This window comes from Paralichthys olivaceus, chromosome 9 (genome assembly GCF_024713975.1).
Source record: "Paralichthys olivaceus isolate ysfri-2021 chromosome 9, ASM2471397v2, whole genome shotgun sequence".
Lineage (NCBI taxonomy): Eukaryota > Metazoa > Chordata > Actinopteri > Pleuronectiformes > Paralichthyidae > Paralichthys > Paralichthys olivaceus.
This window is the reverse complement of record NC_091101.1, coordinates 17,413,210-17,430,142: the sequence shown is the minus strand read 5'-3', so window position 1 is coordinate 17,430,142 and position 16,933 is coordinate 17,413,210. Positions and strand designations below refer to the sequence as shown.

Below are 16,933 nucleotides of genomic sequence, written 5' to 3'. Positions count from 1 at the left end.
GCCGACAGTCTACATGAATTACAGCTCGTCCAAAACACAGCAGCCAGACTCTTCATCAGATCTGCTGAAAGACAGAAAGTGTATAACTATGATCTTAACATCTCTTCAATGGCCTCCAGTTAATTTTAGAATTTGTTTTAAGATTTTACTGCTGACTGCTCTGGACTTGCACCCAGGTGCTTATACCAGACTTAACAACAGTGAAATGGATGCACTGTGATGAACTGTTGGATAAAAACATAAGGAATCCATACAAACCACAAGTGGATTTCAAATTATTTAAAAATACAAAGGCAGTCTAAACATTAGGGAAGTGATTCAATACCAAGAGGATTATGTGATTTTTAAATGGATGCAAACATGCAGCCCGTAGAAGAACAGACAACAGGAGGCAGCAGTTATTTTCATAAAGCATCTTTATAGAAAACATTTCTTCACATTTTCAAAAAACATTTTTTTTGTTTTTCATTTGTTCTATTTTTTTAAGTTAATTGTCCATTTTTTCTTCTGCTAAAGTTGAACTTTTTTTAAACATCCATCTGTGTCAAAGGCTCTCGCTGAGTTGCTAGGGCTCGTAGATGATTTCTGATTAAAAAAACAAAACAGGCGTTTACAGCCGTAATATTTATCAGAAATGGCACCGACCACCGTCAGAAAACACAGTTCTCATTAATGTGGGAAACAACACTTGTCAGGTGGAGGCGTTTCCCAGCTGCAACCAAAGCCCACATTCAGCCTCCAGGAGTCACAGCCCTCCACTTCAGCTGCACTCCAGTTAAATCTGAAGGCACCTGTATTAACAGCGCTTTGCTTTAGTCGATATGCACTTCTGTTTCTTTATTCTAAATCTAACGTCTAACTCTAAACAGTCCGACACACCTCTAAATCTACCCAGGCTGCAACACAACAAGCAGGTCCTACCGTCACACCCAGAAACTAAACAGAAAAAGTACTCTTATCGTTTACAAAAACTGTAAAAAGAAAAGACAAAGAAAAAGAGTATTTTAACAACCGGTTTGCACATTGTTCCTCTCCGCAAACTGTACCGTGGATTCTCACTTCAGCTTTGATAAAGCTCACAAAATAGCTTTAGCACAAAGCAAAAATCTGAACTTAACCTCAACTTACGACCAGTGCAGATCTACGTCCGCGCACTTTTCATCTGCCAACTCACCACTAAGTTTATTTGTAATGACCTTTGGTCTGAAAGTCAGTATTTGATCATTTCTGAAGCATGTCAGTGCAAAAAAACCTAAATCATGCTGCAAATGGCTCAGCCTCATCTCCACTGTCAGAAACAGCTCGCTGACCAGTTCAGTTTCTAATGTTCTCATCAGGCGTAAATTGTGTCAAATCATTCATTGTTCAAAATCCTTCCAATAAGAATATTCACTGAAATATCTTGGATCAAGATGAAACTTCACTCAGATCTGCAGCTGAGCACAAAACTCTGAAAGTTTTAGGACAAACAGTCTAAAAATGTTTGTTACATGTCATACAGTGACAAAGAAAAGGTATCAGACCCACACACTGTGTGTCTCAATGTCCACTAACAAGCTACCTTGCATTATAAATATATAAAGTTTTAAAAAGTGCTTATTAAAAGAAACTATAGTGATGTGATAACTTCCAGCAGTGTCACTGTTGTGTGTGTTCTCCACCAGCATTAATACAAAATGCCTGGGGAGAGCAAAATGGTCGTCCTTCACAGTCCATGTACTGTCCTCCAACACTGACGAGGATTGTCCAAAAAAAACAACAAAAACAAAAGCCCTGGTCTCCCGTTGACATTCATTCAACTTGTACAGAGAGAGATATGTTTTGGGAAAGTAAAGGAGACTGATCAAACTTAAAAAAGGACATTGGCCACTGTAACACGCTGCTACACCCAAGCGGTTTCTCGCAGACTGAGCTGGAACACATAACAGGTAAAAATTAAAACAACGCTAGTCAATAATTGCACATGATCTTCAGAGTCAATGTGTTTGACAAGAGGACGTCACAAAGGAGTCTGCAGAAAGGGGCGATGAGGGGACTGTGGCACATTATGGTATAAATACATTAACTCTGAGGAAAAGAGAAGCATATTCATGAGGCACAGCTACAAAACAACAGAGCTGTGTCCTTCAAAGTGCTCTCATCCCACTTCACTGCGTCTTTATCCTCTTGTCTCTGGGTCTCTCGGTACCGGTGAAGAATTTTGACTTTGTGCCCCTCCAAGCACTTAGGCAATCATGTACTGAGTGATGGCTCTCAAGGCGTACAGCAGCTCCGCCTGCAGCCGGGCCTCCATGATTAGTAAATTCACATGTATCTGAAGGAGAAAACACACAGCAGGTTAACACGTGCTATTTAATTAATATGGTATATTTCATTGAGCCAGCCGGTCAATATCTATACCGCTTATCCTTTTGAGGGTAGCGGCAGGGACGGAGTCAATCCAGCATATCACAGAGCCGACATATAGAGAAAAACATCCACTCACACTACGGCCAATTTAGAGTTTCCAATTAACCTAAAGCCAATCTGTCTTTACACTGAAGAGGAACCTGGAGAAAACCCACGCAGACATGGGGAGAACGTGTAAACTGTGAGGTGACTTGCTGTCCAGAGCCTCACACTGTTTCCATATGAAAAAACTCGTCCTTACCCTTTCGGAAGTTTTAAGCAGAGCCCAACTCAGAGGACACACTGGAGTTTTGGTGGCATCCGGAAAACAGGCCACAGCCTTGATGTACAGCTTTAAATCTCGCTCCAGCAGCTGGTTCACTTCACCGTAGTCATAATCGTCATAGCTGCGGCCACAGAATAAAATGCTTGTTGACTTAACTTACAATGAAAAGTAAGTTTGGTTGGTGTAAAAAAGGTGTTTTAATTGCTGGCAGGTGAATAAAATGAAGAGGCCGTCTCACCGTATTCCTAACACACAATGGATGTAATTCCAGATCGCCCTCTTCAGGTCAGAGCTGTGCAACGAGGGGAGAGTGGTCACACTCCTGAATCTGTCATCCAAGAGGTGCCCGATGTCCGAATACAATCTGTTTACTAAGGAGAAGCCGTGGTCCTCCCACGAATAGTCCTACAGAGTCAATGCAACGACAACATGTTTACGGTTTGAGACGTGTTCAACCAAACAATTTTATACAGGTTTTGTTTGTCATTGAATCATTTTTCGGAGACCAGAGAAAAGTGAGAAATAACACAGTGATATTCTTTTTTTAACAACATGCAACCACCTTAATGACACTTGACTCTCACTGCTGTAAAACGGCAAATGTTCCTGTTATGGGACTAATAAACCTTTATATTATCTTATCTTAAACATCTGGCTGCAGGAATACAGCTAAAATGTAAACAGTCAGCTTTGTGCACTTAATATCTAAATAGGAACTGTAAATATTTGAGAGAATAAAAAAAGAAACTGGTGGTTCCGATGATTATCTGTCATTTTCCCTCCAGGAACCAATTTGAGATCCGGAGCCAAACAAATGTGTTAAAACGTCAAAATCAATATTGATTGAGCTGCTGTGCCTGGAGCGGTCTGATTATAGAAACCTAATTTACATTTTATTTTGGCCAGTGGCCACAGCAGTCCACTCTGAGTCTGACTGTGTCACTGGTGCAGTATGGAACTTGGCCATTCAAACATAGAACCCTTCTAAGTGCTACTAGACATGTGATCGAAGCTTATATTACACATGTCAGTTTACTGTACATGAACTGACAGTAGGTCTAAAATCCTGTATCATGTTGTAAAGCATTTGTTTGGTTACTCAGGTGACAGGCTGTAATCGAACACTGTGGATTTAGAACTGTGTTAATCTAATCTTCAAATCTGGGGCAAATATTCCCTGTGGCCAAAGCTTCAAGTGGCACAACACACACTTAAAGTTTACTGACAACACCACCTGTCTGATGATTCATGCAAAATGTCCCCACCTGAACTCTGAATACTTGGAAGTGGTCCTCCTCTCTACGAGCAAACTCCTCGTAGCAGAAGTTAGGGTCTGTGATGAATCGCGATGGGTCCGCAAAGCATATTATCTCCTCCTCTTCTTCCATGTCTAAAAAAAGAAACGACGAAAGCAAAAGGAGGTGGAGAGAATGTGTCAATAAGTGTGACCGATGAGTGGTAACTGCTCAAGTTTCTCACCATGCGATCTAAATTTAAACACTCAAGATGGCCATCAGAAGTCAGTGGGCGCATCAAAGCAGTGTTAGTTTGTTTCTGCGTTCGTCAGCCAATCACGTTACCTGTTTGTTGGAGCGTCTGGGTCTGCAGCAGACGCTCCTCTCTCTTCTCACGCTCCTCCTGAGACTTCTGAATCCTCTCTTTTAGACAAGCCATGTCACAACTGGAGTCCAGAGACTGTCCAAGCAAAACCACACAAAGATGAGGTTAAATCATAAATAAATGAAAAAGTTGTGCCACTTAAAAAATGTATTTTAGATATTTTTTCATCACATCTTATAGACAAAGAATTATCAATAATTGTTAATATTAATATTTTTAATTAATAATAATTAATGATAAAACTGAAATACTAGCTGCAGCCCTTCATTCAAACCTTTGTAATAATTGAAATTGAATAATGTCTTTATGAATGTCTTGCCAGTTAATCTTAAATAAAGGACAGTTAAAATAGAATTACATTAAACATAAAACCTCATGTGTATTTCCACAGCTTACAGGTATGATGTTGTATAAACACAGAATTAAAGAAACGCAATTCAAGACATTTCTTAGAAATCTTCAAAAGCTAACACAGAAGTAAATGAGTTTACAAAACAACCTGTACAGTATATCTCTCTGTAATTCTCTGAGATGTTTAGTTAATAAAATACAAGTGTGGATTCTCACCCGTCGTCTTGTTATGTGTTCGGAGGGAGTGGCGAGGGACTGAGGCACGTTGGTGTTGCCGTTGGCAGCATCAAAGGGGCAGAAGGTCGGTGGGGTACCGTTAGGAGATTTGGAGCAAGGGACAAAGTCTGAGTCTGTGTCGCATCCAAACACAAAACTGCAGAGGGCGTGGCAGTGGGCCAGGATCACCACGGCCTGCACCAGCTCCGCCAGCGACCAGCACTGCTCACCCGACTTCAGCAGGGTCTGGAGGGGCAGAGACAGAGCTCAGGGTCTCACAGGCTGCATCAATTAAACACCTCAAGAATAATAATCCTAATTGCCTCCTTCTTCATGCTGTCTTGTTAAAGTTGTTTATTTTGTTGTGTGTGGTTTGCCTTGCTGTACCTGAATATGTGAGCAGGCAGTGAGCCAGGGTTGGTGGGCCAGCACCTTGTTGATGTGAGCGAGGAGGCGAAGGCGAGGTGGTGCTGCCTCCAAACCCTGCAACCACAGAGGGTCCCCGCCTACCCTCAGAAACTGAGCTGAGTGCAGGTACACCAGGTAGTTGCAGTGATGCCGTGCAGCAGCCTGGAGGTAAAATAACAAAAAAACAACCGACAACTCAAACATAAGACGATGTTATTCTTTTATTTTGAATAATACAAATAAACACTGCTGCCATAATAGATGAGGAAACTAAATTTAATTATTTGTTTGTTTTGCTACATGTTCAGTAGAATGAGAGCTGGTGATATCCTGGTTTTGCAGTAACAAGAGCAGCCAGGCCACTGACCATGATGGCGATGTAATGGCGGTATGGCAGCGGCAGAGGGCCGTCCATGTGCAGGATGTAGTGCTGTGTGCGCAGGAAGCTCTCCAAGTACTGAGGGTGAGAGGCCATCTGCTGGAAGACGGCATCCACGCTCCCCCTGCTGACCAGAGCCTTCATGAACAGCAGTGACACTCGCTCCTTCTCACCGTTCACTGCCGCCTACAGAGACCAGGACACAGAGCAGAGAGAAGGTCAGTTTCTGATGGGACAGGTGAAAACATTAATCTCTTTGTTAAGGCAGTGCAAGCTGAGATATGTATGTGACGCTGAGCCTGTCGCCAGTGAAGTGGAAAAGTCACCAATAAGTCAAACTATCTCAGGAATCGAATACTATTATTATTATTATAATATATTATTATATAATAAGTTACCTAAAAAGGACAAAGGACAACTTATCAGATGTGGATTTGATGTGTTCTTCATCGTACATGAAGGTAATATTAATACATTTAGATTTTTCACTGTTGCACAAAACAAGTTATGTAACCAACTTTGTCTAAAATCTTAATTTTAAGAGACACAATTATTCACCAGAAATATCTTTTTGGATTTTAGTTGAACAAAACAAGCAGCTTGAAATTGTCACACAATCAAAATAATTCATTAGTAATTGAAAATTAATCAGCAGATTAATCAATGAAAAATAAAACAGACATTTACAGCCAGATATTGTCCACAGTGACATTAATGTCTCCACTGGTTTGTGATTCTTGAACAATGATTGAGGAAATGTATTCCTTCAGGATAATGTGACAGACATATAAATAGCTTCTTCTAAGTTAAATAAGATAAAATATTAAAAACAAGTAACAGAGGGATGACAGTTCTTTGGAAGTTGTTTGGGAGCAAACGCAGGAATCAAGATACAGTTGGACTTCAGTGTCCAAACCGTGTGAGGTCAGACTCAGACCAGGCTTTGTTCTGAACTTATGTTCCAGCCTTTAAATCAGCCCATGAGTCAGTCTTGGAAGAGCAGCAGCCATGATACTGTGATAGCAGCGCCACTGGCAAGTCAATGCATTCCTCACATTATTTTTTTCTCAGAATAAAACAAGCAAACAACGGTGCACAACTGGGAGCTCAACACGCACACTCAGACTAACTCACTCTAGGGCCAGCAGGGTCTGATGTTTAATACAAGTCTTCCGTATTGTTATTATAAAATGTGGATGAAGGACCATGCATTGACAGGAGTTCCCTTAGGTGAAATGAAATTAATGAGAAACAAAAAAGAAAAGCAAAACAGCCAGGGTTGTCTTTTGAAAAGGGGATTTACATGCAGGGAGGAACCACAGATGAAGGAACTAATGTGAAAGTTGGGCTTAGGAGGCCTTAAAGAGGGAAACTCTGCAGCAGCAAAGAAATGAATGAGTCCAAACACACAAACATAGGAGCGTCTGGGCGGACGAGCCTGAGGCCAAGAGAAACAGACTCATGTGGAGAGGGAAGCGGACATGCCCTTGTCGGTAACAACCCTTTATTACTGCTCTCGCCATCATACATTAACCTCTAGGAAAAGGTGTTGGAGAGCTCGTCCGTGGGAGAGGACTCAGTTCCTTCTCTATGTGAAACCTGAGAGCACAGCGGCCATCAAAGCCAAATGGTTCACTCCAGTTTGAACCATATGAATGTTGACCAAGATTTCCTTTAACAGCACAGACTGCTGTCGAGAACTATCACAGTTCGCTCGAATCAGAGACACATCAACTTATGTCACAGACAGTCGGGGCAAACAGTGACTGCTGGGCCTTCACGCAGCTCTTTGGCATTCAGCACCATGTTTATCTGGCTGGTAGCTCCATGAGATATTTCACTTCTCCCTGCAGCACATGAGGGTTTCCTCCTGATCCTACAACAGGCTCCACCTCTTGACCTACATAAGAGTCCATGCTCAAATCTTAAAAGACATGTTAACATAGGGCAAATTAAACAAACCCTCAGTATCACGCTGATGTTTATATTTCCCGACTCTCAGTTTATAAAACGCCAATAAGAAAAGGCTCTTAAAGAAACAGGGGGGTGTTAAAAAAAGCAGTGTTTGTAGCAGGAGTTGGCACGAAATGAAACAGGCTCAGACGCAGACCCTGACCCACTCTCGTCTCGTCTGTCAATGAACATGGGATATGGTGTAGAGTGAATGTAGAGCACACAGGTGCCTGCCAATCAAAGAGCTATTGACGAGAGCACATTCACACAAGTATCTCTCTGCAAACACAGGAGCCACTGATAAGCATGTTGTGCTGCAGAATCTAGGTTACTGCTCCAACAAGGAAGGACGACTGTTTAACTATCCAGCGTTTCAGAGTCCTGCACAAAACATGCTCCGAGTGTGACTTATTGAGGGTTTTAAAATACCACTTGCCCTATTTTTCAATCTGTCAGTGTAGAATAAGCTACAGCCGCAACATTTGCTGATTATACATTGCATCTGAATGAGTTCCATGTGGAAAGAACAAACTCTTCAGTTTGTTAAATGTATGTTGTGGTTTTCCACAGTGCAAATAAAATCAATTCAGTTTGTGTCAGCAATTTTACACAGATAAAGACAATAAATGTGATTACAGTATATCTAACACATTGATAGGGATAGGGATTCCCGTTGTTCAAAAAATAAGGCCAACAAATATGAATTATGCATCACATGTGACGATAGAAAAACAGCCTCAATTAGAACAAACTACAGTGTTATCACAACAACCCTGAATATAAATGAGCATAAAGAAATCTTTGTCATGGTGGTTCAGGGATTTCTTATTATTTATCAGCTTATGAATGTAACAGTATTATAAAACTGTGGACGTATTCGTCTGGCTTTAGTATTCTCATTCTTTTTTCTGCTATGCAGAATCTGGAGCCATCACCATTTATCGATAAATTGGTTTGTTTGTTTACTACCAGAGCCCCAGATAAGAGTTCAAAAACTGTAAATGAAAAATGAAGTGAAGTTGTTTTCATCAGTTGCAGCTGTATCAGAAACTAAATGTAGGTTTCAGAATCCCAGCACATCACAGGTTATGAATTCAGAACAATAGACATATTTGGCTTTTAGGTATCAGGCCTGCACCAGACTTATTAGAGGGGTGTGGAAAAATATGGAAAAAGCAGAGGACAGCAGTCCCTTCTGGAAACCCAGACGAATATGATCCCATGACAAAACCTTATCAAAGAGCGACATCAGGGACAATCAGAGGCACAACACCGTGCTCCCTGCTGAAGTGTCACTAAGCAAGGCACAGACTTCTGACTCCTCCAGCATATCTGCGCCGTAGCTCTTTGTCCAGAGAGAAAGCAAAAACATAATGTCTGTATGACGATAGATTCATAGTTCATACTGCTGATGTTGGGCTCAAAATTCTGAAATAGTCTCTGTCCACACCAGCTTCACTGGGCTGCTCAGACAGGTGATAAACACACTGCAGTTTTCATCAAGGGAAAAACACAAATACCAAAAGAAAAGTCAAACAGAGAGACACATCAAATCTCCACAGACATATGATTTCACTTACTGGTTCTGTCATTTATTGAGTCTTCAGCAAATATAAACTCTGCAGATCTGACAAGGGAACTGAGTGACCACACTTACTTATTCATCACACAATCACAGAGAAAAAAGTGTAATCCCACAAAACATGTCTGAACATATACAACAGGATAAGTCACCCCGAAACAGGAAGTACAGTTGACTCTGATGAGTTGTGAGGCAGGAAATGAAACAGCATACAGTTATAACTGAGTCTGCTGACACCTTGAAACAAAAGTAAAATTAAAACTCAGACATACCCCCTGTTTAAGAAAATAGAAGGTTTGTTTACGACAATGCAGACTGGAAATACCCCAGGACTCGAAAAGGTAGGCCCACATCAAAAATCCATCTTGTTTCCCTTTTTCACAGCTGCTAGACAGATTTAAGGGAGCCATCTTTGTTTCAGTGATTTACCACAAAAGTGATCCATCCCACATTAATTCATTATCATCATCAGTACTTGTGGTTAATAAACACTAAGGGTTTAGGTTTAGACAGACATCCTTTGCCAAAAAGTCCAGACACTTATGCTCACTTCTTTGTCTCTATTGTCTGAAAACAGGCCACAAAAGCAGCACACAGCAGCAGTGCTTATGATGGGGTGATATACTTCTTACTGTCCACCCACATGAAAAAAAAACTCCCGTATGAAAAGAAAGAGAAAAAAAGCTGGTAACAAACACGTGTGGGTGGATATATAAAACAAAAAGGAACATGTCATCATTTAGGTGACTGTGTGTGGTGTTACAAGGCACACTCTGGTTTACATAGATGCAAACTGTCTCCTGAAGCACAAGAACATAAAGGCTTCCTGCGCATGAAGCTATTAATCCTGCTTACAGTATGCCCAGAAGCAGCCGATTTTGAAAGAGAGCAATTTTTCTCAAGTCAAACACAAGCCTGAGGGTGAGAAAAGCGCGACGGCTGTGTTGATATTAGAGCTGCTGTATTCAAATCACAAGATGAATTCTAACTTATGGGCCGACTGCAAATGAAAAACAACACCTCACAGACGGCCTGTTGTGAGCAAAAATTCACAGGTGCAGATCATGTGACATTAAAAAAACAAAACAAATCTCCCTTCCCAACACAGAAGAGGTCATTTGTTTATTGATCGGAGAGGAGCAAGAGGCAGGGATGACATGAAAAACAGAGGTGACGTCAGTGAGGGGAAGAAAGGTAAACGGAGACAAAGACTGGCTTTGAAGGCAGTCTGACAAAACCAAACAGCAGCAGCACTGTACGGGCAGGAATACGAAGGAGAGCAGAGGACCACGATGACACACAAAGAAATGGAAAAATGATGCCACCAGTCTTCCAAGGGTAAATGTGTCAGTTTGAGATGAGACGTGCATGTGCGCATGTGGTGTCTGTGTGTGTGTGTGTGTTAGTAATGGTGGGCTGCAGAAGGGGGGCGGCTGCAGATACAGGAGAGGGACATTCAATCTGCATTCCGATTGAGCCTGGAGGGGGTCCATCCTTATCATGTACCAGCGTCCAAGCGGCATTACTCTCCCCCCCCCTTGCCCCCCTCCAAATCACCGGAAACACAAGCAGCCAGGGCTGATTTTGGCTCTGCAACCTGAACTCAGGGAGACGCACAAAACAAACCAGCTGCAGCCCAAAGAGGTGTGTGAGGGGAGGAGAAGGAGAAGGAGGAGAAGAAGGAGGAGGATGGGGGGTTGCTGGGTGGGATTGGCACATACAGCACAACCAAGGCAAACAAAAACCCTGCATCCACACACAGCAGATGAGTGGTCAGACCCGTCAGACAACACCACCACGGGCAGGCAGAACCGGGGGAAGACACACAACCCTGTTAAGAGCTCAAATTTGGTGTAACAACAAATATCTCCAGTTCATCTTAAAGGGCAGCTCTGGGATCGGTTTGGCAACAGCTGCAAGTTGTGAACTCAGGGGGTTGTTTACCTCTGCAGCATCATGAATGCTGCCTACATGCGTTACATTACCCATGTGATAATGTTACTGAATGCTTGTCACCAGTTACAGACAAGTGTGCAGTTGAATGCAAACAGCAGTGCAGCGAATGCCAAATGAATGACAGTGAGGACGGACAGCAAACAGAGACATGGAGGTGTTGGCAGAGACGAACACGAATGAGGACCTGCAACCAGAGTGCAGGGTTTTTTTCTTTCTTTGAATCCCTCGCTGCCTGCATTCCTCCCTGTTTTGCTCAATTTCTGGACTCTAATCTGCAGCAAACACGTCTTTCTGGAGTGCACTCGCCACACAGCGCCCCCCTTCTGTTGCAAAGTGAAAGAGCAGCGACAGATGAGAAAAACAACTTTGATTGGCAGTCCAGTTCAGCAATAACAGCACAATAAAAGTGAGCAACATTAAACAGGACAGCGAGCAGCGAACACGGATCAATCCCGCATCGCTCCTCGGGGGGAATTAAACCCGCATGTCCCCCGCTGTGTCCTCCAGAGCGGATTTATATCTAATAAAGTGAATAAATGTCACCGCGTTACTTATGACATTTCTCTGCCGAATCCTCAGATGATGTCATCCTCACCTACAGACATCCACCGTCACCGTGTCACAACATTTAAAAATCTGTGCAAACCTGAAACATCGCCACATTTACAAGAATCTCTCGGGTCAGTGTCGGAGGAGACAAAAGCCGAGTGTGTGCTTCAGTGTCACTGCAGCAGCTGAGATGTTTCACCCGCAAGAACACACGGTGGAAAACATTTAAAATGAGAGAAAGGATTTAGAGACATGTTCTTCTCTGGTTGTGTTCATGTAGCTTTGGGCAACGATAGCGGCTAAAAGTGGAGAATCATTACGAGCGTTACGTGACTTTTGTTAAGATGAGAATGGAAAGTGCGAAATGTTTCACAATGGTGAATAAATGTGTTACCTGACGAGACTGAGGTGAATCATGATTCATCCGTTTGCTTTAAATTGTGTTTTCATAGCGACGCAGACAAAGTGGGAGCCGAGCTAGCTAGATGAGAAGTTTGCTAGTTAACTCTGTAACGTTACTGATAAAAAGTTTAGACCCTGACTGAACTGTTACCCTGGACTTTAAAGTCACACACAGAATGTCTACAGCTGAAAGGTTTTAAATTTAAACTCAAAGAAACTGCTGTAAAAAAAAAAAGAGCTGCTACCGAGACCAGCTCCTTCCCCCGATATAAATGAGTCGCTGGGACAAATGAATGGAGGCTGCTCGGTTAGCCGCTAGCTTCGCTGCTGGAACTCGGATAATAGCGTCACATTCTACAGACCTGTTTCTGGACTCGCTGGCACTGGCTTCTCAGGGGGAACTGGGTTCTCTCCATTTTACTCGTACAGATGATCATTTTACAAAAAAGTGCGCTATTGCATGGATGCGGCTCTGTCGGTCTCTCCTCGGTGCTTCCAGCTCCTGGCTAACAAAAGGCAGAGAGGCGGCCGCCGGCCACAGTCAGTCCGTCGGTGCGCAGCTGAGAAGCGGACTGAGCTGAGCGGAGCTACCCGGAGCAGAGCTGACAGCTCCGGTAACAGTGTGACCAATCAGAGAGCAGGGGGCGGAGCCAGGAGGACTGAAGGGTCCATGACTAAATGCTAATGAACATCTGCAAACAACAGCACAGACACACAGCACAGACACACAGACACACACAGCACAGACACACAGACACACACAGCACAGACACACAGACACACACAGCACAGACACACAGCACAGACACACACAGCACAGACACACAGCACAGACACACAGTACAGACACACAGCACAGACACACAGACACACACAGCACAGACACACACAGCACAGACACACAGTACAGACACACAGCACAGACACACACAGCACAGACACACAGACACACACAGCACAGACACACAGCACAGACACACACAGCACAGACACACAGCACAGACACACAGCACAGACACACAGACACACACAGCACAGACACACAGTACAGACACACAGCACAGACACACACAGCACAGACACACAGTACAGACACACAGCACAGACACACACAGCACAGACACACAGACACACACAGCACAGACACACAGACACACAGCACAGACACACAGCACAGACACACACAGCACAGACACACAGCACACACAGCACAGACACAGCACAGACACACAGCATAGACACACAGCATAGACACACTACACACACAGCACAGACACAAAGCACAGCACATACACAGCACAGACACACAGCACAGCACATACACAGCACAGACACACAGAGCACAGACACACAGTACAGACACACAGCACAGACACACAGCACAGCACAGACACACTACACAGAGCACAGACACAGCACAGACACACAGCACAGACAGCATAGGCACAGACACACAGACATGCAAACAGTACAGGCACAAACACACAGCACAGAGACACACAACACAGTACAGACACACAACAAGTACAGACACAAACAGTGCAGATAAGTATACACAGTGTAAACTTGAGTCAAGCAGGATCATCAGACTGAAGGTGAATAAATCCTTCACACTAGATTTATTAACATGTTTTCTACTTACTATGAATTTGCTTCGATGTCAGTTACAAACATTAAGTCGAGAAAAAGGAGGAGAGTAAAACAAGACAACGCTCCTTCACAGACAAGTCATTTCTTTTTGACAATCCTGTGTTGTCAGGACCTTCCACTCCAGAGTTATTGGCCTCGGGTCGGCGTCTCAGGACTTCAGCCTGTGGGACGTAGAAGCCTCATGTCTCCTATATCCCTCCAGTTATTGAGATGCTTTATGGCAGATATTACTTCAGATGCATTCCCTGCAATTCCTTGTACATTGCATATCGGCCCACTAGTACTGTTGTACTACATCTGTACAGTGGCACTTTTGTACTTGTGCATGAACTTCCATTCCTTGTTCTAGCGCTTTGTTTTCAGTGTGTTGTCGTCACAGTCAGTTTTTCTTTGTGTCTATTAGATGGACGTTAAACCTGGCTGCAAATCAATTTCTCCCAAGTGGGACAAAATCTTGAACCTCCCAGTTTGGGGGTAAAGAATCTGACTCGTCTGCACAGAGCTCTGACCTCAGCCGAGTATGAAACTATACAAAATCCTAATCTCGCTGTCATCGTTCACACATCCTGAAGATGAGGTGAAGACTCATCCTTCCTGCTCGTATCTTCCTCTAAACACATAACAAGCATTGAAAACGGTCCCTCTCGCCATGTGATTACCACAACTGACCACTGCATTCAGGCTGTTTTGATTGACCCTCGGCTTTGTTGCTTTTTCTATGAGCTTATTCACTCCATTCTTGTCTTAATGAATGGGACGTTTGTTCTTTATCAGGAATCTTGGGATTGCGTTGGTTCGATTCATGTTGTTTTTCTGTGAGAGTGCAGGAGTCGTGAGGCTCGTTGGACTTTGTTGCACTCGAGAATCTGCTCTGTGTTGTTGCTGCTTTCTTACCAACTCCTAGGTTAAGATCAGATGGACCGTTGGCACTACTTTAGCAAAAGTAAGCTCAGAGTTATTTCTTTCTTCAGAAAAACACAGAACGAAAAAGTAGCGTTGTATGAAATCTTCATTTTTGCCTTCATCACCTTCCTGTACTAACATGGATTATATTCAGATAACATGATGTATCAGACGACACGAGTTTTGCATGTAAAACAGTCTGAGAGAAAAACAAGAGACAGTAGACTAGTGTCCATCTCTATTAGATTAACATGGAGTTTGCGCAAACATCATGTGAATCATAATGGCGAAGCAGGCAGAACCAGTCCAGACCAAATAACTCCTGTGGAATTGAATCAAGGAAAAGGAACAAAAACTTGACTTGGTCGAAAAATATCTGCAATGAGGAGGTTTTACAACCACGGACTAAATGTAGACTCAGACTTCTTTAATTCAATCTCTCCATCAGACGTTGTTTGATGGAGAGATTGAATTAAAGAAAAGATCAAAAGCACAGGAGCAGGGTTAAAACTGGTGAGGAAGAATGAACCAAATCAAATCATGTTGTAGCTGGAAAAAGTCAAACCAAGGATGCGATACCAAACACATTAAAATGCATATAACATTTGAGAGGCAGCATTATAACGTGATTCCCTGTAAGAGCTTTGCCTTCTGAATAAATTGAGGTGATACAACAGCTGATAATCTGTCACCACACAATCAGAAGCTTTAACGCTTCTTGGAAAAAAAGGTTTTCTATATTTGAAAGCTGAAGGAGGAAACTGAAGAGAGCCCTCTGTCCCAGCTAGTTTCACATCACAAACCTCTAGTTCCACAGAAATTCTTCCAGCAGTACAGACTATCCTAAGAGGGAAGTGATTTTGACTCTTGTTAACAGGTCAACAATACTTGAGGACAGTTGGGGATTTCACAGTTACTCTGGTGAAATCCTGATTTTATCCTGTCAGTAAAAAGCAGATGGTTGGTAAATGACTTGAAGTTGCGACTGAATCCTTCTCGAAATGTTTCCCGTCATGACTCTTAGTTCTCGGACTCTAGTTCGTGTGTTGAAAAGCTGACTTGACTACATGCTGCCTTCACTCAACATTTCCTGCTCCACTAAACTTTCCTGATGAAGAAACCACACAACAGCCTTTGCCCAACATCCACACTTTTCCAAAATTGAACAGTGCTTCTTTCATAACAGCGGTTTCGCAATGATTTTTAAACACTTAAAATAGTGACTCAACACCAGCTGAACACAACAGAGCAGAGATACATTTAATTTCTAATCCTGGTTCGTTTAAATAAACACAGCGGACACGTCTTCGCTGCACCGCAGATGATTGATGACACCTCTCATACGCTGATCACTGAAGCAGATGGTGCGGCCTAATATCAGGAGGAAGAAAACGTTTCATGATGCATCTTCTCTGCTGCAGATAAACAGACAGTCTGAGGTAATAGGAAAAAGGTCATGGAACATATTTAACATTTCTTTTCACCGCATATATTCTGTTTCAATATATAGGCCTGTTTTTATTCCATTTATATTGATAAGTATTTAGTGTTTATTTATTCATACTTAACTTAACCGTCTATCGTTGCTGCTGGAACCAGGCGAAATTCCCCGTAGTGGGACTAATAAGATATTTTCTTATCTCTCATCTAAACAGTTTTTAAACACACAATCATGTGGATGTAAGCAGATGTGTGTTTATTAAAGCTCCTCCAGTAAAACATGTGTAATAACATTAGAAATATCTTTATAGGAGAAGTTTAACGATTAACATATACTGTATATAATTATTAATTTACACTTAAATGTCCTACAACTACATTACAGTTCTGTTATAATCCATTCATTCAATCTTTAAATGCTAAATTTGACTTCAGATAAGATCAACAGGACCTGGTGACACATGGAAACTGGACTTGCACACTCCACATGTGCTGTGAGGACAAATGTCAATCAAGCTACAAGGTCATAGATTCAAACATCATCTCAACCTGGTGGCAAGAATTGGTATAACCTGCTTCACTGTGATGCAGCACTATTTACAACAACCTGGCTGTTTGTGTGCCTTAAAAGGCTCTTTCCTGTCTTCTCCGGCCATTTGACAGCTGGTATGCTGCGTGCACGTGTGGGCTTCTACTGGTTTGAGTGGGAAACTTGGGAGGTAGAGAGAGAGAGAGGGTGACTGTTCTTGTAATCAACAGTATCATTTTGTGTTTTGGTTTTGTGGTCGGCCTCGGCTTTCTCAGGTGCTTGAGTTGAACAGTTTAATATTTTTGTAAATTGTGAATAAAA

The 16,933-nt window shown here is 42.5% G+C and overlaps 1 protein-coding gene across 1 annotated transcript; it reads right to left on the bottom strand.

The window, feature by feature from the left end:
- Positions 1 to 398: 398 nt before the first annotated feature.
- Positions 399 to 12,709, bottom strand: sesn4 (sestrin 4). Its single transcript, XM_069531733.1, has 9 exons — positions 12,453 to 12,709; positions 5,637 to 5,834; positions 5,249 to 5,431; positions 4,862 to 5,107; positions 4,255 to 4,369; positions 3,940 to 4,064; positions 2,913 to 3,079; positions 2,651 to 2,795; positions 399 to 2,314 (listed from the first exon to the last, which is right to left on the bottom strand). The coding sequence occupies exons 1-9, from the start codon at positions 12,525 to 12,527 to the stop codon at positions 2,225 to 2,227; spliced, it is 1,344 nt and encodes a 447-aa protein (XP_069387834.1). The 5' UTR covers positions 12,528 to 12,709; the 3' UTR covers positions 399 to 2,224.
- Between the last annotated feature and the right edge of the window lie 4,224 nt (positions 12,710 to 16,933).